General features: G+C 38.7%; 1 protein-coding gene across 8 annotated transcripts in view; it reads left to right on the top strand.

The window, feature by feature from the left end:
* SOX6 (SRY-box transcription factor 6) overlaps nucleotides 1-27,658 on the top strand; it is a 360,677-nt gene that overhangs the window by 254,484 nt on the left and 78,535 nt on the right. For 4 of the 8 annotated variants that reach the window (XM_056492466.1, XM_056492470.1, XM_056492468.1 and 1 more), the window contains 2 exons: nucleotides 12,516-12,636; nucleotides 20,685-20,764. In XM_056492466.1, the coding sequence (XP_056348441.1) occupies nucleotides 12,516-12,636; nucleotides 20,685-20,764 (201 nt within the window). Of the gene's footprint in view, nucleotides 1-12,512; nucleotides 12,637-20,684; nucleotides 20,765-27,658 lie in introns of all 8 variants that reach the window. The other 4 variants (XM_056492469.1, XM_056492463.1, XM_056492467.1 and 1 more) reach the window with 1 other exon arrangement.

The following is a 27,658-nucleotide window of genomic DNA, read 5'->3' as shown; positions in this document are numbered from 1 at the left end:
AGGGTAAGCATTGCAGAAACACAGGTTTTATGTGTCCCAGGAAGTAATTTAAATGGAGACTATCCAGGAGTAGAGCAAAGAAATTGTATAAATGGATGGATCTAAGAAATCCCAACTGAGGGATTTGGGAAACAAGAGGAAAGCATGTTCTACATATATATATATATATATACATATAAATATATGTAAAATATATGCATGGTTAAGATTATTTGTAAAATATATATGTGTAGAAATGTGTTATAGATATATGTACAGATTTGTCAAATCCATATGTACCCATGTATATGTAGGATATGCTTTTATAAGATGAAATACATAAACATTGCTACTCACTTATATATTTATAAATGAAGAGAAAGATATTTGCTTTTATTTAAAAAAAAATAAGGTCTAATAGGAAAGCTTTTGTTTGTTAAGATGTGTGACTTTATCTTGGCAAGTACTACACACAAACTTCCACAGTCCACTTTTTAGGAGAAAACAAATTTCCCTAAAGTCATCCTCAGTGTACTTAAACATTATTCCCATGTGGACATGGTGCTGGAGAGCTAAGGTGCCACAGGTACATGCTCTGAAATATTTTGCATATATTTGTTTCCTGTGTAGCTGAACACCAGAATTCTGTGCTTCAAAATGGAGCACAGTGGCTTACAGGTAAACACAGATGTAAGAACTGGAACAGAGCTGTTGAAAGCAGCTTTTTGTCTTCTGCACTGATTTTGGAAGCCTATTTGGATGGGTATTTTTGTAGAAATCTTTCTCTTGCTTCCTGACTGATCTACCCAATAACCAAAATTATGACAAAGGTGGTTTTCTGGATCTGGCTGTCACTAGAACATGCCATTGCAGCTCACAATTTTGCAAGATTTTATTATGTTAGATTGATCTCTTGGACCCTCTACCATCATCCCTTACTCTTCCCTCATCCTTACTCTTAATTTTTTTTTCTTTCTCCATCTCTCTTTCATTCATCTTCCAATGAATAAAAAGTGTCAGCACTAACTAGTTCCTACTTTGGGAAAAAAAGTAGCACTTCAGCTGCTCCTGCAAATTCTTTCACCCTCTGAGCAGTGATTAATATACAGGTTTAAGAAGAATATTTAAACAAAACCTGGAAAAAAAGGAAAAGAGCAAATATGCAAGCTAATGGTGTACCCTGAGGTGAGCAAAATGCATTTTTTTAACAAGCCAAGCATAGCAAAAAAGCTATTCTACAGTGAAATTAATAATTACCAGAAAGATTTGCTAGCATTATTGTTGTACCCTTTATGAGAATATGAGTAACATGTTTAAAAAACATGGGAAGTGTGAATCAAAGCCCAAAGATTCAAAACGGTCTCTAATTTTTAATGTGAATTCTGTTCATATGCCCCTGGTGCATAGACTGAAATACAGTCTGTGGATAACAACTACCCTTAGAGTGGTGCCACTTAACCTGAAAATTGTATCTGTTCCTCTGGTAGTGTGGATTTCTAATTTCCTTTACCATCCTGCTTTAACAAAGCTTGCAGGGAGGAGGGCATCTTAGTGCCACATGTAGTAGGTGCCTGGCTATAACACATGATTTCAGCTCCAAATATTTTCTGAAGGCAAGGTTTGTTTATTAACTGAACCCCATGCTGAGATTCAATCAATCTAATACAGGCTTAGTTTGAACATTCAAACGTATGCCCATACATCTTGGGCATATATCTTACATAATGATGTTGGCCCCAGACATCTTTCTGGGTTTGTTTATGTCTGTTATGGATTCCCCTCATTATCCATGCTGTTTGAGGGATTCCCTATGGATTCAGCCAGTTTATTGCATACTTTTTTAATTTTATGCCAAACTGAATGTTCTGAGTGGCAGCTCGTAGGGCAGCTCTGTTACAGCTTCCTCTCAAACCCAGAGATGAATGCTGTGATTAAGGTTAAATAAAATAATATGGAAACCAACATGCTGCAGAAGGGCATGGAAGAGAATACCCCAGGAGAGGCAGGAGGGTTATAGAAGTAACGTGAAAGATAAAACATTAAGATGTTGACTGCTCTTCCTATTTCTTTTCCTTTTAATTATGGTTAACCATTAGAGCAACAATTCAGTGGTTTACAGTCTTCCTTATTGAGCATCTATATTAATAACACTGGGAAAGCTCATTTATTAAATTTCACTAGAGTGAAAGGATGCTGTAATATGCCAGTCTCTGAGCACATCTGTGTGTGCACAGCTCCCAGTAACATTCACTGGAGGTGCATATGCAGATTGGCAGAGAATGGAGTCTTAAATACAGAAATATTAAATAGAGAAAAGACAAGAATGTCTCTATTTAAGAGAAAGACAAGAATGCTGTGGGCCACAATGTTCTTGGGAGTCTGTCCTGCTCCACTGGAGTAAGTTTCTGAGGCTCTCCTCCTCAAACATTGCCCTCGTCATATTCAGTATATAGCACTCGTTTAGTTCTTGCAGCAGAGTTTACTGGGAGTAATATATGGCCAGGAGAAACTCGGGCTAAAGGACAGGTTTTACTTATAAAGCCTTTGCATTATGGTAAAGGTTGTTTTCAATCTGAAAACTCAGATTTATAAACACTTAATTCATCAGTTCCCCGTGCCTTTCATTTGAAATAAACAGCCAGCAATATTATTTTAAAATAAGGCAGAAGGTGTAACAAAAATGAAGTAATGTTTTGAGAAATAGGTGATTGATGATTAAAAAACAGAGAGAGAAGGGGTGGGGGGTGTCAGTCCGGTATTCATTAGTCAGGCAAAACTTCGTTTTGAGCATGCATTAAGTCAGGAAGACCAGACAGTGTGTCTGGAAAATGATTCTTTCTTTGAGAAGTAGTCTCTCAAAAATATCCCCTTGTTTCTTAAAACTAAAGGCATCCTTTGACCGACTTAGTTGTTTTATAGCTATTGATGCTAGAGAAAACAAAAGAAACTTTAAAACCTGGAAACATAAACATCATTGAACCATCCTCTTTAAAAGAAAAAAAAAAAAAAAAAAAGAAAGAGGGCGGGGGGGGGAGGAGGTTTGTGTGAAGGGGAGAGTGAAAAAAAAAGAGAAAGAAATCACAGTGGATGTTTTCCAGGAGGGCACATGCTATGCTGTGTAAAGGGGGCTAGTGTAACAAGAAGTCATCTATTCTTGATTTCTTGAGACAGCTAGAGCTTTGTGCCTTGTGCAGTTTCTACGTTTTAAGAGCTTGTTCTGTGTAGCAGAAATAATACAATAAATGGGTTTAACCACATTTGTCTCAGCTAGACAGTCTGCTTTGTCAAAGATTGCTGGTACAACATAAACAAATTATGTGTTTGTAGTGCTTTTCAATGAAAGCCTATCTAACAGAGCGGAGATTGTGTTTCGGCAGCTGTAGATTTAATCTCCTACCTGTCAGTTAAAGCAGGCATTTCCTGAGCAGATAAGGCCTGGCTGCAGAGGGGGAAGCGGCCACAGCTGGACAAAGGGCCATTGTTGGTGCCCGGAGCGCCGAGCGCTCCCCGCACTGCGCGCCCGCGGCTGCGGAGGAGCGGCAGCGGCGAGACAGAGAGCGGCTCCTCCGCTGTGTGCCGGGCTCCGCCGGCCCAGGAGCCATTACCCCGGCCCGAGGGATCACCCTGCCCAAGGAACCCTCCCAGCCATCGCCCCTGCCCGAGGGATCATCCCCCCAGCCCGGCTCGCAGAGCGCGGCGCCGCTCCGAGCCGAGCGCGCCCGCAGCGCTCCCGGTGCCGGAGTTCGGACAAGCTGGGGAAAGCCAGGAAATGGCAGGGTTGGCATTCCTTCCCCACCAGGGTCACCAGCAGAAAGGGCAGCGCAGCAGCGTGGCTTTGTGTCGGAGCTGTAGCTGTCGCTGGAATTTTAATACCTAAAGTTGGGTAAGAAATACCCAGCGCTCATTTTAAAAGATTTCCTGCCTTGTTTTACCTTTCTGATGATTTTGTTCTTTCACGATGTTTTTAATCATAAGTGCTGTGGAAGGCTGAGAAGCCCATAACATGCTCTGGAGTGAGACAGCTGGTGTAGGAAGCACGCAGGCTGTACGAGTGTCGCTGGAAGTTTACAAACTCCGGTGCTTGCTCCCAAATTTGCAATAATTACCATGTGCCAGCGGTGGCAATCACCTCAGTCATACTGTGCAGACACACCAGTTCCTTGGATGCTTTTCTGAGTAAAGATGGTCAGATCATGCCAAAATCTGAAGGATCCTAGGAAGAGATGGAACAAATTAATTTTTGCATGCAATCAGTATTCTGATTTGACTTTGATCTCTAGACACAGGAGTTTTCTGCATTAAGCTAGTTCTCCACATAATTGCCTTTGATAACCCTTTGTGTTTCGATCTAAACACTCCATAAACATCATATGGTTTCTGGGATTTATCTAGGTTACTATTCTGCATTAAATATCTTTCAAAAATATACAAGAGCAGGAATATTCTCACTGGATGTGAGTAACTCCTTTGACCTAGTCTCTGGAATATTATGCATTTAGGCTTGAGGAAAAATAGCAACACTTGCCTCTCCTTCTCTTTGAATTTATTCTTCTTTAATATAAATACCAGTAGAAATCAGCCATAGGGCTGGGTGGAATGGGAAAAGTGTCTCCTTTTTGCACCTGTGCCTTGTATCCTGCCATTATGCAGGTGTTGGAGGGCTAAACTCTGCATGGACCAGCTCAAAACTGGTTTTCCAACAGAGCATGTCCTTCTTTAGCTCTGCACCTCTGGTGAATCTTGGTACAATTGTGTGGTGAGATATAAAGGTTTGAAAGCAGCAGATTACAATGGAATTGGTTCCTATCCACCATGCATCATCACTTCTGCCACTGGAAAAGAAATCCAGGCCTCTTTGAGGGTCCTCTTGTAGGTGTAACACTCTCCCCTGAATGGGTCTTTGAGCTTGAATTAATTAATACGTGTAAAATATGTAGTAGATCTAAGTGCTTGTGTGGTGACATTGTAATATAGTTATAAATCTTGGAATATCAGTGAAAATACAGAAACCTTTAAAAAGAATATGCTGTTCAGGACAAAATCCTTCCCACAGTGAAGAAAATGACAGGATTCCCATTTTCATCGGTGCCCCCCTGAATTTCAGATATATTTTATATTTACTTAAATATGTTCTATTTTGTTGCACCTTTTTTTACCTCTACACTGCAGAAGGATTTTTTGATCAGAGTCATTGAAAGATTTTTTTTGTTTTTATTCCTATTTCTTCTGGACATTCTCTTTAGAGTGAAAGATAATACTTCCTTTAATAATTCCATCAGTTTTGTGGTCTGACATGATTTTTTGTGCATTGAGGGAATTAGTTTCATTTTAATAACTAGTGATGGTTAGTATTGAAAAAAAAGTATTCTGTCTTGAATAGATTGGTGGGGAGAAACTCTGCCCAAAAGTAGCAATACCAAACACAAATTTTAAAGCATCTCTTGCTCTTAATATTTCCACCAACAGAAAATGCCAGTGTACTCCAAAAATCTTGCACATTTTGATATCACCATAAAAACATAGCTAATAAGGGGTTTCTAACATAATTTATATTTAGATCTGAGCTGAAGTAATGGAGCTTTCGTGTATTAAAAATATCAACAAGTATCATTAGGCTGCAATATTTTTCTTATTTTGGCATGAATAAGACAAGGTGCAAATGAGAAACATACATCTTCACTAGTCTTTGGAAATATCTGAAATAATTGACTTGCTCAGTCTTCTGTGATGGCTTGGTGACCACTAACTGTGACAATTTGCATAATAGTCAACTCTTCACTTCTGTAGAGATAACTGTTTGTATCTGATTAAAATTAGGACTGTTTTAGTTCTCTTGATTTTTCCAGAAGTTGCAGTAATAGAGATTTGCTGTTATGCTTTAACCAAACAAATGCACACATGGGGATAACAATATGCTGAGTTTATGCAGATTTTACAACACAAATCTGAATAAAATACCCACTAATAGACCCTTAAGGAGTAATAAACACACATGAATTTTCCTTAGTTGCACTTTAAAGTGATTTTAACATACTACTAGACCTTAACAATAATATTTAATTGACAAGATTATGCATTTGTATGGATTGAAAAGGTGGTAGATCTCTAATTCCAAATGAACCATAAATTCACTTTTGCATAACATGTTTTATTTATTTCTCTATAGCAGAGATGTTCTCCATCCCTCCTAGTGAGAGTTTCTTAAAATACAGACAATTTAAATAGATTTAATTACCATTTATCATACTCCTAACTTCATGAGATCATCCTTAGTTGAATTCTGTATTTCCAGATAGTTAAGGAGCTGGATAAAAACAGGGCAACATAATGAGAAGCTAATAGAAATGAAATGATATCTAGTGTTTGAAACTGTTCTGTTTTCAGTGATGCTGTCAGTGTTTTTCTGTAGCTGCCTTCTTGATTTCCCAAGTAGATGGAATTTAAGTTTATTTCATTTCAAGTTTCAAAGTGGTGAGGAAAAAACATAATAAAAAATAAGGTTGTTCTGTTTTTCTGTATGATCATGGTTGCAATTTTCACATTAATGTTGTGGCCACTGCAGTAGACTTAAATCTCCAAATCACGCTGATGCATTGGACAAATAGAAAAAAAATGATAGGGGAAAAGAAAGAAAATAGCAGTTACAATCCCTTTACAAATTCAATAGTGGGCTACATATTTTTTTCATAGTATTTCCAGTCTGAAATGTTCTCACTTTGCAAGTCTATGGTATCTTTTTTACAGTTTATTTGCCAACACTTCCCCTGGGATCCCATTGGCAGACATTTTCTTTGTGGCTCATGTACTTCCACTGAGAGGAAACATTTTTCAATTAGACTGTAGATAATTAGATGGCAGATAAATTAGAACATAATATACCTCCCCACACAGATAGATCTCCAGCAGTTCTGCATTGCTAGCAGGAGCAGAAAGAAGTCCCTGGATAATTTTGGATGTGGGAGGTGTATTGACATGATTTTCAGTGTCCTGGCTGTGACACAGTGGCTGGGGGATCACTTGGGGTGTTCTGGAGCCCATCTTCCTCCAGCTGCTTTTCCTCTTTGTGCTGAGCCACAGGTGCTTTCCTGGGATTATTCTCTAGAGGGGATTTCTCACTGGAGTGTTTGTGTCCACCCTCACACGTCACTCTTACATCAGGGGATGTTGGGCACTGATGGCCACTGAGCCAAAGCCTGGGGAGTTTATCAGCCACAATTCTGAGCCCAGAGCAAAAGGCTCAGCCACACTTGCACACCAAGTAGCTGTGTCCTTCACAGCTGACCTGGACAGCTAAACCAGCCTTGAGGTCACTCTGCTTCACCAGAACAGCACAGATAAAACAGCCACACCATTCAGCTGTACCAAAGATACTTAAAAAAATTATCATACAATTCCTCTGCAGTTTTCCTAAATAGATAATTTCTGGGAGCATGAAAGGATTCCAGAGTGGCATGAGTTCATTACAATACTGGCAGAGCTGGGGAGGAGATTTAAGCCCAAACCTGCAGAAATCTTAGCATGTAGCTGCTTTTAACATTTACACAGTCCCTCTGACTTTCACAGATTAAGTTTTCATAAAAGAAATCCTTACTTCTTTATGAAACATATTGTTTGTGTCCTTGCAGCATCCTCCAAAATGAATTAGTCAAAATAAAATTTAAATTATCAAAGCTTCTAATATTTCTTCTCTTGCAAAAAACAACCAAGCCTGTTAGTGATTGAAATACATAAAAATCTAACAGTGATATATAAGTAACAGTGCCACATATTGCATAGAGACTATTTTAAATGCTGCTGAGGTAAATACTTACCATATACAGGATATTTAAAATCTTGCACTAATAGTTCTGGGAGCACAAACACTTCTTTCAATGCCATTAAGACTTTTTTAAAAATGAATCAACCTAAAATATAACCTGTTGAGCTATCAGTTATGGCCACTATGTTCTATCATATAAACATATTTTGAGCAGTCTGAAAATACACATCACACTTGATATATTGCTATTACCTGGAAATCTATTACACTGTAGTTTCTAAATGAGAGGCTAGAAAATTTCCAATATATTTACTATGGAAATTCAAAGCTTAGTGAGGGCTCAGGTTAAAGTTGTAGTCTGAGTGTACCAATTACTCAAGAAGTTAAGAAATCTCAGTTAGAAATTAAAATTTAAACTTAATTTTAACTTAACTAAATCAAAAGTCTAAACCTCCCTGTGGACAGCTTAGGTTCTCACAGTGGCTGTAACAGCACATGAACAAAAGGTTCTGTTCATCCTATACTGGGATGAAAGGAAAAAGGTCAATTCAATAAATTCAAAGATTGGTTACTCAGCTAACTTGTATTGGATTCAAAACACATCTCAAGATTTTCACAGTTTGAGAACCACCTAATTGGTTAAAGAAGGGGGTGGCAATGATTTTAAATAACAATTCTGGATTATTGTAGGTGATTAGAGCATATTTAACCATTCACACTGCTTTATGCTAGTGCTGGATGTAATGAAAAAGAAAAAAAAACTTTAAAGAAGAGATAAAACATTAGAAAGATTTTGCTTGCTCTCTTGCAAAAAGATGGCACTTTTGCTGTTTACTGAAGTAGATTGTGCAGAGAGGTGACTTGCAAAGTTTCTTCTAAAGGAAGAGGAATTCATCTGCCATTGCAGGGTGGGATTACTTCTGCTCCTGGAGCCTGTGATCCTCTCAGCTAAGCAGAAATGTGTGAGCTGTGTCTGCTTGCAGTGCTGCCACCCTTCTCTCTGAATGCCTTTACTTCTCTGCTTGCACTGGTGTTGTAGGAGCAGCTTTGGTTTTTAAAGATAAAACTCTTTCTCCTCTTCAGTCTCACTAAATGTGCTGTGCTCCTTATCCAAGAGAGGCAGATCATTTTAATTCAAAGCGTTATTTTTGTATAACATATCACTCTGGCTTACATTTTCCATGTAAAACACGGACTTTTAGTGACTTTTTAACAAGGAGGATTGTTCAGCCAACTTCTGAGATTATCACTCCCAGAACTGTGGGACAAAGCACTGCAGATTTGCCCAGCTTATCAAACAGGCCACCAGCTTTTATTATTTCAGGGAGAATCAAATTGGAAGTTGTTTCTTGAACTAATCAGGGCTGATTTGCTCTAAAGTTGCTTCCTGACTTAGATCTCAGGCAAGGAAGTGCTGTAATCAGTTCCCAAGGGCCGTCAGAGTTGTGATGGGATATTAAAGGAATGGTACACTACCTTTAAAGTGTTCCCCAGTCTTGGCAGATTTTTTGTGTTTAACACAGTTAAACCTGAGCTGCTCGTATAGAAACAAAGATTAATTTCATGAGATAGCTTTATGTAAGAGTTGAATGTACTTGAGGTAGCAGAACTGAATTTTGGAGAGAATATATTCCAGTTTCCTCCAGGGCTTGTATATTCAGTTAAAAATACAGACTGGCAGAATTGTTCAAAATCAGACATTTACTACCCATAAAACAACCCCCAAAAAATGACCAAACCCAAACCCAAAAAAACACTCAAAAAACACCCTCAAAAAGGAAAAAAAACTTCATGAAAGAGAAAATGAGTCCCCCTGAGTGTCTCTGTTTGCATATTAGCCCATAGCATGGGCTCTGCCAAGTTACTCTCTGACTGACTGCTGCAGATGCTCTTTCTCAAGTATTCTGAGTGAGATCTTTAGTGCAAGTCTTTGGGGACAAACAATAGCACCTGTTCCTCACAAGATAGCAGCCCAGTTAGTCCATTCATGTATCTTTAATGAAGCTCTGGGGCAGATGGCAAAAAATGGCATCATCAACGACTCAGCACAGAGGAGACAAAAGGGGAAAGCGCCGATCCAACAATGCGCTGTTTTTACGAACGGCAAGAGAAAGAGTCAGAGTGTTTCTTGGGCATCTGCTCCCCTCTTGGTTTTCAGAAAGACCTGAGGAACATCTCAGCAATTAAAATTTCTGGGCATGTAGCCGATTTTATGAAGCACACCAATCAACCCCTCCTCCCAGTTTCTCCCCTCTCAGTAAAATCAAACCCGTCATCTTCATAATAATAAAACTCTCAGGGATAGAAACTGTCAAAAACTAAGGAGTTAACTGGATTTTTTTGCTTTCATTTTATATATTTAATAATTCTGTATCAGTGATGCTTTTGCATTCTCTTCCCTTTTAGTACTTATTTGTGTTTTTCAGCTGACCTGTGCTGAAAGTGGACACCTATGTATATAATAATTCTGTGTGAAACCAACACTTACATAGGAATAGTATTTCGTATGTGCCAGAGGGAAGACCTGTGGGAGGGAATGGTGGCCTTTCAGGAGGAGCTTTTTTCAGTCTGTATGAGTCTCTTAATTGTAAATCCAAACTTACAGCCTAAATGTAACCTTTAGTCAAAGTTATTCTGATTTATATCGACTGAAGTCCTGCTCCTGAATTCAGACTAGGAAGAACAGCAGACAACCAGAAATGGTAATTCTCCACACTTACTGAAGTGCTTTTATTTGAGAGTTTAAACAAAATTTATACAGCTGAGTAGATCAAAATCTACAGAATACATTGTAGGATTTGGTTTTGATATGTTTTGAATTACCTTTATGACACAATTGAGTGAAATATTGCTGTGGGTATGTTTGCACCTTCACTCAAACCACAGCACTCTGATTTCTTCTGTGTCTTGAGTGATTGTATTGGAGTCTTGTACCTTTGCAGCCCCATGTAAATGCTTATTTGGGGGATATTTCTTATGAATTTGATTAGATGTTAGGAACTACTGCAAATTTTTGCAAGTTGCATTGCACTGAATTTCTTCCAGTGCAGTTGCTCCTATCAGACAAAGCCTGTGGTTTTCCTTTGCTGTAGAGCCAATGTATAGAAACACCACACAGCAAAACCAGCAACGTTTTATCAGAGCTGAATTTCTGTTCTGGGCACATGGGGATCAACTCCAATCTGACCAAGTCTAATGCATAACCTAAAACACACAGCCAGGCTTACCTCAGCTAAAATGAGAGAAATAGCTGCTTAAAGCTAGTTTCTTTCACGCCCCAGTGCCATAGCAGTAATTGCACAAAGACCTTTTTATTATAAGTTGATTTTCCTGAGGAATGGATTCAAAAAATACTGTAAAGTGTTTATTTTTTTGCTTGACCTTTATTAACCCCCATCTTAGGGCTTTCCCAAGAGAAGAGTTGTTGGTAAATTAACCCTCATAGAGACACACAGTAGCATTTCTGTACTGCATCAATGGTTGTGAAACTAATGGAGATATGACAAGAAAATTTGGTACTATTTAAACAATGTCATAGGTCAACATATGGGATTTGACCAAAAAAGTTTTTTAGGAATTAAATGCAAAAAATTGCTTGAAGTGTACTTTAAGTTTTTAATAGTGTTTAATTCCACTGATTTATGGTAAAATGAGGGATTTGTTGTTTTTTTTTTTGTTTCTGCCTAAACCCCTAATTTTTCCTATATTTACCAGCTTTGATATATAAAGCATTATATGTTTGCTTAACTGCTAATCAGAAAAATCACAGTCAAACCCTTGGGTATGTCTGGGGTTAAGGAATGATGGATAAAAACTCTTTGAGATCCTAGCCACTGTCTCTGAAACACAGGTACTGTAAATTAAGGAACTAGGAAATTACCATGTGGATGTAACAGGCATCATCCTATCACATAACTCTCTATATGTTGAATACAAATGCTTGCATAAGGAGAAGATTTTTTTTTTCCTTGTGCATGTTTGTGGTTTTTTGATACATTTATTATGGTCAAATTAAATTTGATGTAGTAGGTTTTGTTCTCACATGGTCTCTGAATGCAGCTCCATAATTACCAAGCTATATGATGGAGCATAAAGCTATAAAACTGCTTAGACAGACAAGCAATTTATTTCTTATAGTGAAGTGTGTGTGGCAGTTTGTGTGGCAGTTTGTTTAGGAGCCAGGATGTTGGAGCCTTAAATCTGATGGGTTGTGCTGTTGACTAGAAGGCTCTTCAGTACTCTGGTGAGATTTTGAAGTAACATATCTGAGATACTGGTATTTATGTGGACAATACCATGTTGTAAGATCTCAGAATTAAAATTTCCCTAAGGTTACTAAAATCTGAAAATCAAAGTTGGAACTGCAGTGTTAGGTTGCTTCTAAATGCTCATCACTGTGCTGTGACCAAAGATGAGAAAACTTGTGAAAAATTAATAGAAATACGTACTACACTACTTTTGATAAAAAAAAAATCTTTGGTATGTTTTGTACCTTTTTACCTTGTGTCAGGACAGGGAATACTAATTAAAAAAAAAAAGTAATAGACAACCAGGAAGAAGGGAAATGTGCATTTCCCCAAGACTGTTCCACCTTTGCCACTGAGGGAAAACAATGTTTGTGAGGGCTTTGATGTGATAATGTGAAGTTGGCAGGGATTGCATTAAGGTGAAGGTTCTGTGGGACTGTGTGAACACAAGAACACTATCAGTGCTGGAGAAATACCTGTCAAGACAAATTTGTGCTATTTCTGATCAGAGGCTCTCTTCTGTTTAGCAGGTTCAGGGTCACATGCCTCCGCTCATGATCCCAATTTTTCCACACGACCAGCGGACACTGGCAGCAGCTGCTGCAGCCCAGCAGGGATTCCTCTTCCCCCCAGGAATCACATACAAGCCAGGTAAGCTCACAGGGATGTGTTGCACATTTTAAGGCATTAAGGGTCGCTTCTTGTGAGATCTGCCTCATACAGTGAATACACAACAGGCAGAGCTGGTTGGAACTTTTGCAACTCCACCAGAGAAAATACTTCTGGATTGAAGGAGGTGGATGAACTATTGGTTATGGAACATCATTATTTTTTTAAGCCTAATTTCCATAAAGTCATTGGCATTAAATACAGTGGCCCATTTGCCTAGCAATTTGCATCTGGTCTGCCCTATGCAAAAACTACGTCTCTTTAATTAATTCTGTTATCTTCAGTGTATTTGTGTTTTGTGGCAAAATTCTTTCTCTTTTGTTTGATTTCAATCTGGTTAATACAAGGTTTCAGTAGTTCAGTTCCAGTCATTATTCAGACTCCTAACAGGTCACATAACCTTGCAGTGAAATATGTTTTGAGATGATTTAGCAAATGTTATGATTTCTTTCTTTTTTTCCTCTGAGTTTACAGGACTCCTGGGGAATTCAATTAGGGATATAATGGTTTGAAGCTACTTTCAGAGACTCCTTGTAAACAGGGCTTTAAATGTTTAAAGACACTTTGCCAAAGGAATTCAATGTAGGAAGATATTTAAGTAAATAAAAGTCAACCTTATTTTCATTTGTACATTTTTTGTACGTGACCTCAGTCCAGAAGCAGCAACCTTATTTTGCTCATTAATAGTATTCTCTGTCAAGCTGCCTTTAGCATATTAACCTGATAACTAATAACTACATAAGACATAAATAACAGTTTATTTTTTAATTCATTAAATATGAAACACACAAAGTAAAGCATTGATCCTTTTCCCACTGATGTTAGTGGCGCTTTTGCTGTTGACTGAGACAGGAACGAGGTCAAATCCAAAGTAAAGCCTCATAATAGATGATGTAAACAGCCTGCTAATTAAAAGCCAGGTTGAACCTAGAATCTTTTCTAGCAAGTTTACTTAATATTAGATGAAGTGGGGCCAAGCAGGATTTCAGCAAGTATTTCCGTTTGTCCCACTCCCTTCTGTGTCTTTAGTCCAGAGACTTTCCTCTCCAAATACAGATTCTTTGTCTAGTTGTCTTATTTTCAGGTTTTGAAATCCCTAAGTTCATTTCTGATTTGACAAACTGGTTCACTGCATGCTGGAACCAGTTACGGGGGTTCTGAAAGGCAGATGGCTCAGGATGGTACAGGATGAGGGTTATTCACACCTCACAGCACTTAGGGACCAAAGACAAAGGGCTGCCAATTGTGGGAATTGCCTACAACGCCCTGGCTAAATCTTCTCACAGACAAGAGAAAAGCACATGCTTTCCTTGGTTTTCCTATTTTAATCTGAGATGCTTTCTGAGCAGTGACTGCTAGTGACTAAGCTGATGGTTGTGCTGCCCCCTGAGAGGCGTTATGTTCAATCATGTTGTGTTAATTTTGGCTCTGTAAACTTCTTGGTACAAAAACGACTTAGGAAGAAGAGTTACCAGCACATTTTCCTGAACATGACCAATTTTCTGGACTTACTCTACAGTGTTCCTCACAGTAACTAGTACCTATCTAACTTGATCCTATTAGCCTCCTAACAGGAGGTGATGCAGCTTTAGGGCACTTTCTTACTTGCCAGAGTGCAGAGAGATGTTTAACAAAAGTTAGAAGAATGAAATGCAGGAAGAAGTCTAAGCCTAGATATCTTGGAGCACAGTGAAGCTGTTTGCTGGTGCTAGTGGTTTAATTCCATATGGTGCTAGTAAAAGACCAGGAGTCACAATGATCTGATTATAACCAGTGGCTTTAAAGAAGTTATAGTATTTATATCTTTAATATATATATTAAGTTCTACTGCATGTAGTTGTGGCAAAGGTAGCTGGGCAGGTCAGTAGCTTTTGTAAGAGACACATCATAATAAAAAAAATGCTGCAACTACACTTGGTATTGATTAATTCCTATTTTTGGCACTCTCGGCACAGTAGTTAAGGAATTAATGAAACTGGAGATTAAGCTATACTCTTTCACAGAGAGGGTTCTTCAAAGTCATTTCTGAGGAATATTTATGAACTTGACTGCTACTACCTGTACTCTTCTACTTTTGTGAGAAATGAAACTTTCACCTGCAGAACTGTCAGTTTAGACTTCCTCATAGCTCTGAGGGAGAACAGGAGATGGATTAACCCTTCAGACACTTACCATTTTCTTGTAGGTTGCATGTTTCACTTCTATCTCATTTTACTGCATTTTGACGTTGGCAAGACCGAGTTTTGACCCTGACAGTTTTACCTGATATTCAGAAAATAACAGAAAATAACAGAAAGGCATTTCAATAATAGGAGCAGTGGGGAATAAATACTTTAGAAACTGACTGTGTCATTTAGGGAACGTTGAATAACGTGTGCACAGTCACTTAATTTGCTTTGCCTGCAAAAACAGGCTAGATATAGGCTGGCTTCAAAGTGGGAGAAGTGCATCAGTGGTAGTGTGAGAGGACAGCCAAGATGAGGAGCCCTGCCTTGGTGTACAAGCAGGGGTATAATTGTGTTCATGTCCATGCAGAAATATCTTCCTGGACTAAATTGGGAACCAATTTCATGGCTGTTTAGTTCAATGCCAAGGTAGCAGTTACTGAGTACTGCTGCACATTTGCACACAAACACCAAGCCTGGGAGGAATAAAATGGTATTCTTTAACAAAATAGAGTAGTTTGTTAGCTCAGCTGAAGGTCCTGCAGAAGAGAGGAGAATTTATTAGGTTCTGAGGTTCTTCCAGTACAAGTCTTGCTGCTAATGAACTTCTGAGCTCAGCAAATGATTGTGAGCAGAAAACTTAAGGACTTGCTGAAATACAGCTATGATAAAGCCTGACAGGAGAAACTTTCCTTCTGCCTGGCAGAATCCATAAAATTGAAATGGCTGTAACCCTCCCCCCCAGTATTTTGGAGCTCTAGGAGGTGAAACAGGCCAAAGTTAGCAAGTGCTGATGACAAGTAATAATTGCATTAGGAAAAAAAAAAAAAAAATCCCCAAAGTCCCATGCTTCCTTATGTATCTCAAAGTCATGTAATATAATTTTCCGGCATGGTAAGTACTAATTGAGAAATCAGAGCTGCATAGACCACCTAATTAATTTTTTATACGTATTTCAGTATTTATACTGTATACCGGATTAATTAAAACTTTAGGGCGCTGTGCATCTCAAATGACTGTTGTGACTATTGACCTGCAGGCGTTTGAGAGCCTGCTAGAGTACCTGGTTGTGGGGGCTGCCACTTATTCCAGTGGGGAGCTGAGAGTGGCAGCTGTTAGGAAGCTAATACTTGCCCAGAGATGCTACACAGTTAATATAATTATTTTGCATTCCGAGGAGAGCAAAGGCAACCGTGCTGGCTTTCTGACTGTGACCACCACACTTTGAGCTTGGAGCTGGTGGGCAGCCTGGGTACCATTAGACCTTTTCTCCCACTGCAATTTCCCCTTCATTTAGCTAAACACAGGCATCCAGAAAAACTGGAGTATCCTTGAACGTGATTAGAGTGTCCCCATTAGTGCCCTGGGTCAGGAGGACAAGACAGTGAGGAGGATGAGGAAGATAAGGGTAAGGAAGGACAGCTCCCTCCTCCATCTTTCAGTGACTAAAGTGTTACTTCAATCAAGTTTTGTGGCTGAACAGGGAAGCAGGATGATGATGGAGTAAAGATACAAAGCAATGCTAGGTAGGAGCCAGACCATAAGTTGTGCAAATCTCAAACAGAGCTATGGTTTGCTCTAAGCAGAGAGTGGGAGGGCTGATGTCCATGCCAGTTGCATATTGGCAGTCCATGAGACTTTAAAATGTATGATCACTTTGGATTGAAGATGTCCTGCAAATATTTTGTATTGTACCATTTCTTTACCTCATCTGGAAAGTATCTCTGAAAAAGATTATTGAGAAAAAAGACATGGAGTAGAGTAAAACTCAATTTAGACAGGTTGGTTGAATGATATTCTGCAGTGTATTTTCAAATCCTTTTTTCATATTTCATACAAGAACAATATAAAGCCCATGATTAGAGTGGCTAAGAAACAGCCCCTATCTACCTGCCTAGGTCATTCAGCTTTATGCACAAAAATAATTTACAAGAGATTTTGCTACACTGCAATGCAATGTGAAAATGGAAACTGTTCTCCTAGGCTGGTGACAGAAACAGAGTCACATTTTGGCCTGATTCTGTTTCTATTTGCACTGGGGCAAATCAGCAAAAGTAATATTGTTAGGGAAAGCATGACAAGCAAAACTGTCAGGCTTATTGTCATCAGGGTGGACTTCAGAACATTCCAATACTGTGAAATTTCTGTCATCAAACTAATTAAACTCCTTGATTACTGTAGCTAATCCACATAACTCACAGAATCTTAGATGTGCTGGATTTCTCTGTTATCCAACATTCCATTTGGAACAGGTCTTTCAGAAGTTCTTCCTAAAGCTCTAAGGTGGTTTAGATTTTCCATATCTAAGTATTCTTTTTCCAGGTAAGTAATCACCTGCAGACAGAAAATTGTGGGGGGAACTGATTTTGCTGCAACATGAGAATGGCAGTAAGGCAGAGCTGCAGCATACACTATATGGAACAAAGGCAAAATTGGGGCAGTGCCATTGGACAGGGGAGGTGCTCCACATTATTCCCTTAGTTACCTCTGTTAACATCTTCCTCAACCCTGATGGCTCTGGACAAGCAAAATTCATGCCCTGAGTGGGAATACGGTGGGAGTGTCCATCTCTATCCCTGCACTATCCCAAGAGCACCTGAGGTGTGCTTTGCTCAGCCTGTTCATCAGTCTGGAAGGACAGGAGGACAGGGCACTGGAATTGCTGATCTCTTGCACCTCTTCCAGCTCTGTTTCCTCTCATTCTGTGAGTGTGAAGAGACAGATTTTAAGTTACAATCCCAAAATGGGGGAAGCATCATCGAGCCAAAAGCTTTGTAACTCAGATGAGAAGATCCAGCCTATGTCTTACAATTGTGTTTTAGGATATATGGGTAATAAAAAACCTTCCCCCTGCTCTGGGTCTCACAAAAGCCAGACATTGTTCTGTCCTCACAGTTCACAAAGCCTTGGTCTGGAAGGTAAGCGTATACATTCTGTAAATAAAGTCTGCTAAGCTTCATCTCTTCATCCAAGACAAAAAGAAACATTTACATTATTTCTGTGTAGAATAGCACAGCACAATTGCTCACTGCTTTTATTCATTTGGAAATGTTGCTCAACCTGACAAACGAAACAGAAGTCTGGCATAATTTTCCATGGCTTGTAAACACCAATTTATATATAAACAACAGCAGCCAAATGTAAATAGACAATCAGCACAGCAAGGAGATTGAAAAGATCAGTTTGCAAAACATGACAGATTTTCTTCTTCCAGCATTCTTCTCACTCCTGGTTATCAAAGGCCAGCACACACCAGTACCTAAGGCAGACCTGTTTGAACATGTTCTCCTGCCTTTTGTACAAATTTAAAAGAATGGATCCTCACGCAAGCATTCCAAATTGAGGAGCAAATTTGAAAAAAATTGCTGCAATACATTGACTGATTTCTCACCAAGATAGCTACAGAGGAGCTGCTTGATCCATTCTTACACTGAGAAAACGAGAGGGGGGAATATGTACCTCTGTAATTAAAAATTAAAGCCAGAGCATTCCTTGCATGCTCAGTTTGCTCAAGGGAGAAAGAAGTACCTTTGCTCTGCTTTTACTCCTTGGTGTCAACAAAGTACTCCAGAGCTGGAGGAGTAATAATTTTTCTTCTCAGCACAAAGATGTTGCTGACATACCAGGACCTAGCCATAATTTAACACAGTAAAATGAGGGCAAAAAGGGACAATATTGGGTTTTAATACCAGATAAATGGCCTAACTCTAAGATTCTTCTTCCTGCAACAAAAGAGAGCACTGTAGCCAGCAGGTGAGCAAGAGAACACTACAGGGTGTGGTGAAGGTACTATTAAATTAACTGTGAAGCCAAAAACTCAGTGTGTGTGAGCATGTGGGTATAAAATATCTGGCTATTTCAAACCATAGGAGCATGACAGCTGTGAAAAAGGAGTGCCGCAGGGAATTCTTTTAGAGTTTGGTTTTTTTTAAAATATGTTTGACATGGAAAATGTTTTAGTACAAATAAAGCAACTGGTATTGAACTTAAAAAGTGTATGCGGAGGGGGAGGGAGAAAGAAGAGATTGCTGTGTGGAACAGGGATGAATTATTCATGATATTTAAAGAAAGAATGCCTCCAAAATGTTCTGCAAGGCAGTCCATGCTGATAAGTCAGATGGTTATTTTTCCCCCCCATTTAAAGCATCATTAATTCAACATTTTTTGTGAGTTTAAAAAAAAAAAAACCTTGTAAGATATTTCTGAAAGAAACATTATTTAACTTAGATTAGGATCTTATTTATTCAGATAATTTCATATAGATATCAAAGAAATGAGTGGAATTATTTAACCATAAAGAGACAGCTTAAGTACTTTAAGAAAATAATCTGGAAGTCTTTTGTGTTGGTTTTGTTTTTTTTAAAGAAAAAGAACCCCAACATTGTTGCACACTAAAATCAACCTCATGGAATGGGGAAAATAAGAGGAGATATTTTGAACATTACTCCATAGGACACCAGTACAATATAGTGTTAGTGAATGCATTGTAGCAGAGCTCCATATGCAATCAGAATCCAATTGTTACTGGACTGTGTACAAGCACATACTGTGCTCAATGGCCTGATGAGGTATTATGGATATGATGCAAAGAGACCTTGTGGATTAGACATGTAGAATTTTTTAAAAAAGTGAAACAACTGAACGTTTTAACTGGATACAGTAGAACTTCAAGTGGTAAAAAGAAAGAGTTCTGAGGAATCTGGTGACTGCAAAGACTTCAGTTATTATTGTTTACTTGAGGGGGTTAACAAAAAAAAAAGAATCTAGTTCTTGGAATATCCTGATTATATTATGCTGAATTTCTGCATTTTCTTTTATTGCTACATTCATAGCATGGAAGAGTTTGTGCAAAATAGACTGATTATTGTAAAAATATCTAAAAACCTCACACCCTGTTAAAATGTAGCTTGCAGATAGCATATAACACTGATTTTAAATAAGTAGCTGGAGCCCAAGTGATATTCCATTAAATTTCAGTTCCTTATCCATCACTGTATTCATTTCTATATTGCAGATTACACTGCTAAGCCATTTCAGCTTTCCTTCCTTCCTTACATTGACTAAGGGTCCCAATGGCACTGTGTGATGCACATCTATGGGAGCACCCACAGATGGGCTATAAATCATCATCTTGCAATAACTAATCTGGAAATTTTGGCACTTGAACCTTCATGTAACTGAGCCCCTGTCTAATCTGCCACCTTCAGTAGGCCCCCACATCTAAGAGAAAATTAAATATGTGTTTCAAGCTGTATTGAAAGGTGATTTAATTTTGTTTTTCTCTACAACTACCTTAAAGGAATTGTCCCAAGACAGAGAACCCCAAAGCAAAACAAGAAACTTCAACCTGTAGCCGACAGGCTACCTGACTCAGGAGCCACTTGACACTGAAAAGAAATTACCCTGCTTTAAACAGGACTGATATTTCTTGGGCTATAACAGATTTATTTTTTTTAAGAAATGCTCAATGAAATCTATTTTTTTCTTTTTCCCTCTGGGAGCCACTGGGGTTTCCTGGGGTGCCTTATCTGCGTGTCTGTGGTTGTAAGACCCATTTTGTGCCCAGGCTTCCACGCTTGATTTGAACGTGAGCTCTTGAAAATGAAAATCACGAGTATCATGTTTATGTTTTGCCAGTTTGCCTACCAGCTATCTGCTAACAAAAAAAAAAAAAAAAAAAAAAAAAAAAAAAAAAAGTTCCAAGGGAGCATGGCAAGTTCGTGCCCAGCGAAGCCTTTTGTTTTTGCAGATGTTTGGGCTTAGAGGAGTGCTGTGGAGCACAGGCAATCCTGGGGCCTTGTTTGCACTTGTCTGCTGCTGTTCTCTGCTCATTGTCTGAACCTGCTCGCATTGTTCTCCCGACAGGTGATAACTACCCTGTGCAGTTCATTCCATCAACAATGGCAGCTGCTGCTGCTTCTGGACTCAGCCCTTTACAGCTCCAGGTATGTGCCAGAACAAAAAAATGTGGGATCCAAGCCAGCATTTTAGGGGAAAACTGCTAACCAGCTGTATGCTAAATAATAGCCTGAATGTTAAATAATTTTTGAGCACAGCCCAGGAGGATTAACACCTTATGTACTTACAATAAAGCAACGTGCAGCCAACCTTGATACTGTGAGTGAAAGACATTGTTCTGTCTGTTTTATATTGGCAGTTAATGGTATTTTTTTAAATTGATATGAACAGTTGCTGGGAGATAAGTTCCAAGATATTTTTGTACTTTATTTTTGTGTGGTTGCTCCTCTGTAGCTGCAATGAGCTACCTATAATTGGAGCATCAGTGTATCCAAACAAAGGTGTGTTATTGGGTTTTTATTTTTCTCCTTTTTGTTTTTTTTTTTTTTTAACTGAGTGGTGCTGACAATACAATAAATTGCAAACTCTTTTAGCTTCTGTATTTAGGTAATCTCAACCTTTCTGTGCATTAGGCTGGTCAGAAGCCAAGCCTGGATGTATGGACTTAGTTTGGCCATTTATTTATTTTTTGGCACATATAGAAAGAAATGTTGTGAAAGAAAGATTTATGTGCCATATTATTAGCTAGCTTCTTGTGGCAAGAAGTTTTTAATTTCAGAAGAAAAGACACAACAATGTCATAAATAATGAAGAAACAGTCAAAAGCTTTCAGAGTTAAAATGTGTGGAAAGAAAGTGACAGTGAACATGAGAGGAAAGGCCATTAAAGATGCATGTAACTATTTGCAAGTAAACCTTTGAAACCCCTATTTGAGTTAGGTTAGAGCTGGGTTCAGAAGCAAAGTAGGAATAAATTGTGCCCAGAGTAGCAAACTATTGCCATGCTAATATCTAAATATCTACATTGCTCACCTTTCTGTGATTATGTTATTTTCCAGAGGAACCAAAGCAAATTAAAAATCCTTTCCTCTTTACCCTATGGTGATATTCTTGCCAAATTAACTTAGGATAAGTGAAAATGGCATCAGAACTTGTCCATTGACCACTGTTCATTGGTGGTCCAGAGCTGACAAGAAAGACTCCTTGAGCTTAGGTGCCCTAACCTAGAATCAACATTTGAAAAGAGAATGCCCTGACTCTGCAGGCAAAGAACTCCAAAAAATAGTTTTGGGTCACAATAATGTGATGTTAAGATTGTACCTTGGACAGGATTGAAACCAAAGAGAAGTTTCTCAAAAGGAAAAATAGCAGGTATCTTTTGAAAGTCAGCATTTGACTACTTATTGAAGCAAAAGTCTCATTAGCTTTAGTTGAGAAAATACTGCAGAAATCAGCTTTGTGAATAGAGTGTTTTTGCTACCTTTGAAATGCACTAAAACAAATAGTGAGCCTACACAAGACTGCAAGTCAGGAAAGGATGAAAACTATTCAACTGTCAGAGAAATGGGATCTAAACCACAGACACTCCTGCTTCTTTTCTTTTACATGATCCATTTGTACCTTGACCCACATATTTGCACATCAGACTTGATCTGGACCTACAGCAATAATGCTTTTTCATTAATTTGCAGAAATGATAGACTGAGTTGCTAAACATGATGAGAACAATTAGAAAGAAAACAACCAGCAAAAATGTGTGCTAGTAAATTCTGAAACATTCAGGCTTGGGGGCCTGAATTTCCATTTAGATATATTTGCTGTAAAACACTTTTTTGTTTGTTTGTTCCCCCCTGCCTTACAATTTTATTTGAATTTCCTCTCTATGGGATTTCAAAACCTTTAATGCTTCATGGTTATAAGAGCCTAAATAATAGAGCGCCTAACCTTCAGTTAAGCTGATCCCTGATCATCAGATTGTTAAAGAGCCTGAACTAAATTTTATTTACTCCTACTGTTAGCTTTCTCTTTGTGTCAATTCTCTGTGTTCCCTAAATGAGCAATTATTTGGGTGTGTTTGTTGGAGAGAATTTGTTGTTATACCTGATGTGTCATGAAGACTGTTAGGGGTGTAGCATTTCAGCTCATTTTTCCATCTTTGCTTCCCTTCCCCCTTCTTTCTCTGTTCTGCTTCCTTTCTTCCTGCACCCCACCCACTTATTTATTTACATGAATGCTGTGACCATGGTATCTGAGTATTTCCCAAGTGCTTAAAAATACTGATCACAAAACTAATCTCTGTTCCTTTCAGCCAGTGGGAGAAATAGCTAATTTATTTGCAGGTTTGGTTTTGTTTCTACATGTGAGTGTGTGTATAATATCCATGTTTGGATATTATTTCCCTGGGGAAGGAAAGCTATGTCAAGTAAAAGAGAGTTTTGCAGTAGCTCTAACATTTCAACTTTACCAGGGCATTATTATTAATTCCAAAATTATTTTCTATAATCTGTATCCCACTAAGGAAATTCTGCCAGCTTCAATCTTGTGATCTCCCCCCGTTTTTTACTTATGTTTTCTTTTATTTGGGTGATCATGCTCCAGGTAGGAGGTAGCAGCAAATTTGTGTTCTCATCTTCCTGTGTGTTAGGGCAACTTCTATGCAAGCTCTGAATCTGAACCCTTTTTTACCAGGTGCATGTAATGATAGCAATTATTTCACAGAGGATGTTTCTCCAGTGGGCAATTGCTAATTAATGATTTGCCTGTCTTATTCAAGCTATTAGCACATTGTTATCACAATGTACTTTCTCTGAATTCTGTATCTCTGTTCACCAGTGGATTATGTATCTTCATGAGTGCAAAAAACTTTACTGAAATCATATACAGCAGTTTCTCATGTAACTAGTTTGTCTTTCATGTGTTGTACATTTGAAAAAGAAAAAAAAAAAGAAAGAAAGAAAGAAAAAGAAGTTCTCCTTCAGCAACAGACCAGATCCATCTTCTGTTTAGATTTTTGATCACATTGATCAGCTCATGGTAAATACCATTAATATTCACTTGTAGCTTTCAGAATCCTGAAATGAGTATTAACTACTACACTTTTATGCCAGTCCAGGTTCCTGAGTTGGTGGCTTGCTCTACTTTGGATTGATACCAGATAGTTTCTTTTGATCTGTATACTGATCTCATGAAGGTGTCATTGATGATGTTGTTGACAAAAAGATTTAAAACTTTGTGTTCCATACTTCCCATCGATATCTCAGCTCCATCTCACCAGTTTCCTGAACAAATCAGCCAAAAATTTAAATAATATGCATGGTAGGACCAAGCCTTGATAGGGCCCTTGGCATGAGAAAGGATCCAGATGATGAGGGAACAGTTCTCTAGGTATAGTCTAATCAGACAAAACAAGCTATTTCTGTTCACCCCTCCAGCCCCAAACAGCTGTGAGTGAATAGTCTGCAGATTTATCACCAAACTCACCTGTGGCATAGTGGTGTGTGAAACAGTTCTGATACCTGTGTGTAACAAAAGCTTCTTGCTTTAATTAATCAGTCTGAGCTGTAATACCTGTCGATAATTTTCCTTTCACTCCTTTTCACGTACACCTTCTCTGGAGTTTCCTCCCTTTCCCATTTCCCCAAACTTTTCCCCAAGTTGTCAAATGGTTGCACTGATATTAACTGATCCTAGAGATGTGTGGCCAGCAGTCTTGCTAAATGAGTGGACTTGGTCACTAAATGGGTTTTTCCAGCTCTCATGCTGCTGGTAGCAGTAACCTAGTCACTGGGAAGTCACAGTGGTGGCAGAGGTGGCACCTGTGTGTCCTTACTTTCAAACAAGGAGTGTTACTATATGTCCTTTAGTGTTTAAAAAACCCCCCTGCCTTCATTCCTGCATATTTCTACAAAGCTGTCTAGGAGATAAATAAGGAAGTGTCGCAACTCTCTCAACCACGACTGATAAACTGTTGATAGAAATGGAGGCATTACAATGATGCTAGCTGGAGTTATTCCTAAACAAAGTGAGCTCTAGGAAAAAAAAGCAAAACAAAAAAAAGCTTTCGTCCATAACTCTTTCCCCAAACTATTTGTGTAATTTGTCCTTCAGAATTTATCGCTTATAACACTAATGAACCTTGGCCAATCTTAACTATAGCTGCAGCTGCGTTCTTGAAACCTGAAGTTTTTATAATGCAGTTAAAAAAAAAAAAAAAAAAAAAAAAAAAAAAAGAGAAAATTTTAACTAAGCACATATTTGCCTATTTCTTTTCTGCCCTCCCATCTTATCCTGCTCTCCATACTCTCTTTTAGCTGCAGACAGAGTAAATGACCTTTTTTTATACTGCTGGGTGCAGATCCAGTGTGCTGCTGAAGCATTGCATAGCTTGCCTCAGGGGCACAATATTAGTAGAGGGAAGGCCAAAGAATGCTATTTTTAGTTGAACAGTTCAGCAGATGGAGGCATGAATACTCATATATCTGAAGGTTGAGGGGTTTGAACCATTAATTTTGATAATGTATTTAACCCTGGGAACAATCAGAAACTGTAACTCCAAGGTTACAATGCTTTTGACCTTTAGAGAACAGAGGGCACTTGGTACAGTAAACAATATATTACATTTCTACTTATTCCAATTCTCTCACACGTATAAATTTCAGGGCATAGTTGACATTTGCTTTCCTCAGCTATTTTAGTGCTGGTCCTCAAAGTAAGTCAAGAAGAATGTGCAGGAAAGAGGCCAATGTAATGCGACAGTCATGTAAATAGGGCCTTTAAATAGCTAAGCTGTTAATCGTGGCCCTTTATGAAGAAATATTATTCTCAGGAACCAGAATCTGGGTGACTTATTATTTCAATGAAGAAGTTGTTTTAGTGGACTGCTGCTCTTACAGAGTCTCCTCTGTCTCTTGTAACCTTAACACGATTTTTCAGCGGGGCTAATGTGATCTGATAGTGAGAGCTCACACTGGAGGTGATTTGGTCCCACTCTGGTACCACATCATGCAAAGTGATGTACCTGCCTTATGTCTTACTAAATGATGCATGCTCCTCTTCAACAAATATAGCAGTTAAATATCACGCAGCTTAAGTATTTCTAATTAAAATATCTCCATGTGTCAGCATATTGGTAATGTATTATTTTAATCCATTTATTTTGTTTATGAAACAGTGACATATGTTTAGATTGTGAAATATATGAGCCTTAAAAATCACTTTATTGAAGAAAATTAATTTCTACAATGCTGTCTCAGTAATGTGTTCACTCACCCAGTCAGTCACTGGCAGGGCTGCCAGTCTTAATGTTGGTTAGACACAGTTTAACAGTTTTATCTGACATAACACTCTCGGATGTAGGCAATAATAATTTTTTCAAATGCAAAAACCCGTGGGTTTTTCCATTTTCTTTCTTTCTTCCTTCCTTCTTTTTTTTTTTTTTCCCCCGTTTTTTTTAACACAGCAAAGAATGGGGATTGGGTAAATGTGAGAGATATTTGGTGAGACCAATAAAAATTAAAAGCAGCTAGTTACCTTTTCAAAGTTAGACACTGTAATTTGTTTGTCAGCGGGTAGATGTTTGGGTCAGCACTGTGAGTGAGTGACTGTCAGCGGGAATTCCTACAAGACAAGTAATTTCCCTCAATGTATTACTGACAGATTGCTCACTTCTTGGAATCACTAGAGAAAACAAACTTAATATTGTTACAGGCACAGTTTCTGTCTTCATTAGCCTTATAGAATGATTTTATCTAGCATTCAAAGACTACTGAGCTCTAGGTGGACATATTTTAACAGAATGTTCCTTATTATGATACAGTGAATAGTGGTCTAAATTAAGGGGATGGTGTGTGCAAATTTCAGCATATGGAAGTAGTAAATTACATATTTTGGTCCTTTTCTTATGTAGAAATTTAGGTTGTTGCAGAGAAAGGAGAGAGGTCGAAAGAAGATTTTATTAAGGCTCTGAGAGACCAAGCACACCCTTTAATGGAAATAAAATTAAAAATATGCCAACCTTGCAATACTCAGGAAAATTTAATTAAAATCAATGAAATAGTTATACTTGTGCCTTTCCCTTGAATGTTTATGTCTCTGTATGTAATATCTGTGTTATCAAGTTGAATTATATCAGTGGCAGTATCAATGAAAATGATGTCATGGAGTCAGTATTTTACCATATGACCTCCTTTCTTTGCAGAATTTCTTAGTACTCCATCTTCTCCCACTCCTTCTCATCTTCAGCCCTGAATTATCTGGCAAAGGGATTTTCATCAGGAAAGGAATTGAGACTTTTTGCACTAAAATATCACTTATGATGATTATTTTCCCCAGGAGGATTTTCTTATTTTGCCCAGTAATATCACAGGGAAAAGGAGTCTCCCTCTCCTCTTCTAGCTGGCAAAAATGGAAGGACAAACAAACAGAGCCATTAGCTAGAGTAATCAGCCTGGTGCATCAGCGTTGCAGCTGCAAGAGCCTTTTCTCACCCATTTCATGCCCTGCACCTCCAATAACTGCTTCAAACAGCAAGTCTTTGTTACACTCCTTCTTGCTTACTGGAACAGTGTCACATTATTTAATAAAAAATTGATAGCAATGTTTAAGAAAGAGACTGTTGCTATAGTCTGTAGTAGCTCCTCTCCTCTCCTCTCCTCTCCTCTCCTCTCCTCTCCTCTCCTCTCCTCTCCTCTCCTCTCCTCTCCTCTCCTCTCCTCTCCTCTCCTCTCCTCTCCTCTCCTCTCCTCTCCTCTCCTCTCCTCTCCTCTCCTCTCCTCTCCTCTCCTCTCCTCTCCTCTCCTCTCCTCTCCTCTCCTCTCCTCTCCTCTCCTCTCCTCTCCTCTCCTCTCCTCTCCTCTCCTCTCCTCTCCTCTCCTCTCCTCTCCTCTCCTCTCCTCTCCTCTCCTCTCCTCTCCTCTCCTCTCCTCTCCTCTCCTCTCCTCTCCTCTCCTCTCCTCTCTCCCTTCCAGGCCCATATGCTGTTCCAGGGAGAATTTAGCACTGAGATCCTGAGTGGCACAGACATCAGCTCACTTTTCAGGGAGT

The sequence above is a fragment of the Oenanthe melanoleuca genome, chromosome 5, assembly GCF_029582105.1.
Source record: "Oenanthe melanoleuca isolate GR-GAL-2019-014 chromosome 5, OMel1.0, whole genome shotgun sequence".
Lineage (NCBI taxonomy): Eukaryota > Metazoa > Chordata > Aves > Passeriformes > Muscicapidae > Oenanthe > Oenanthe melanoleuca.
This window is presented reverse-complemented; position numbering and strand designations above follow the sequence as displayed.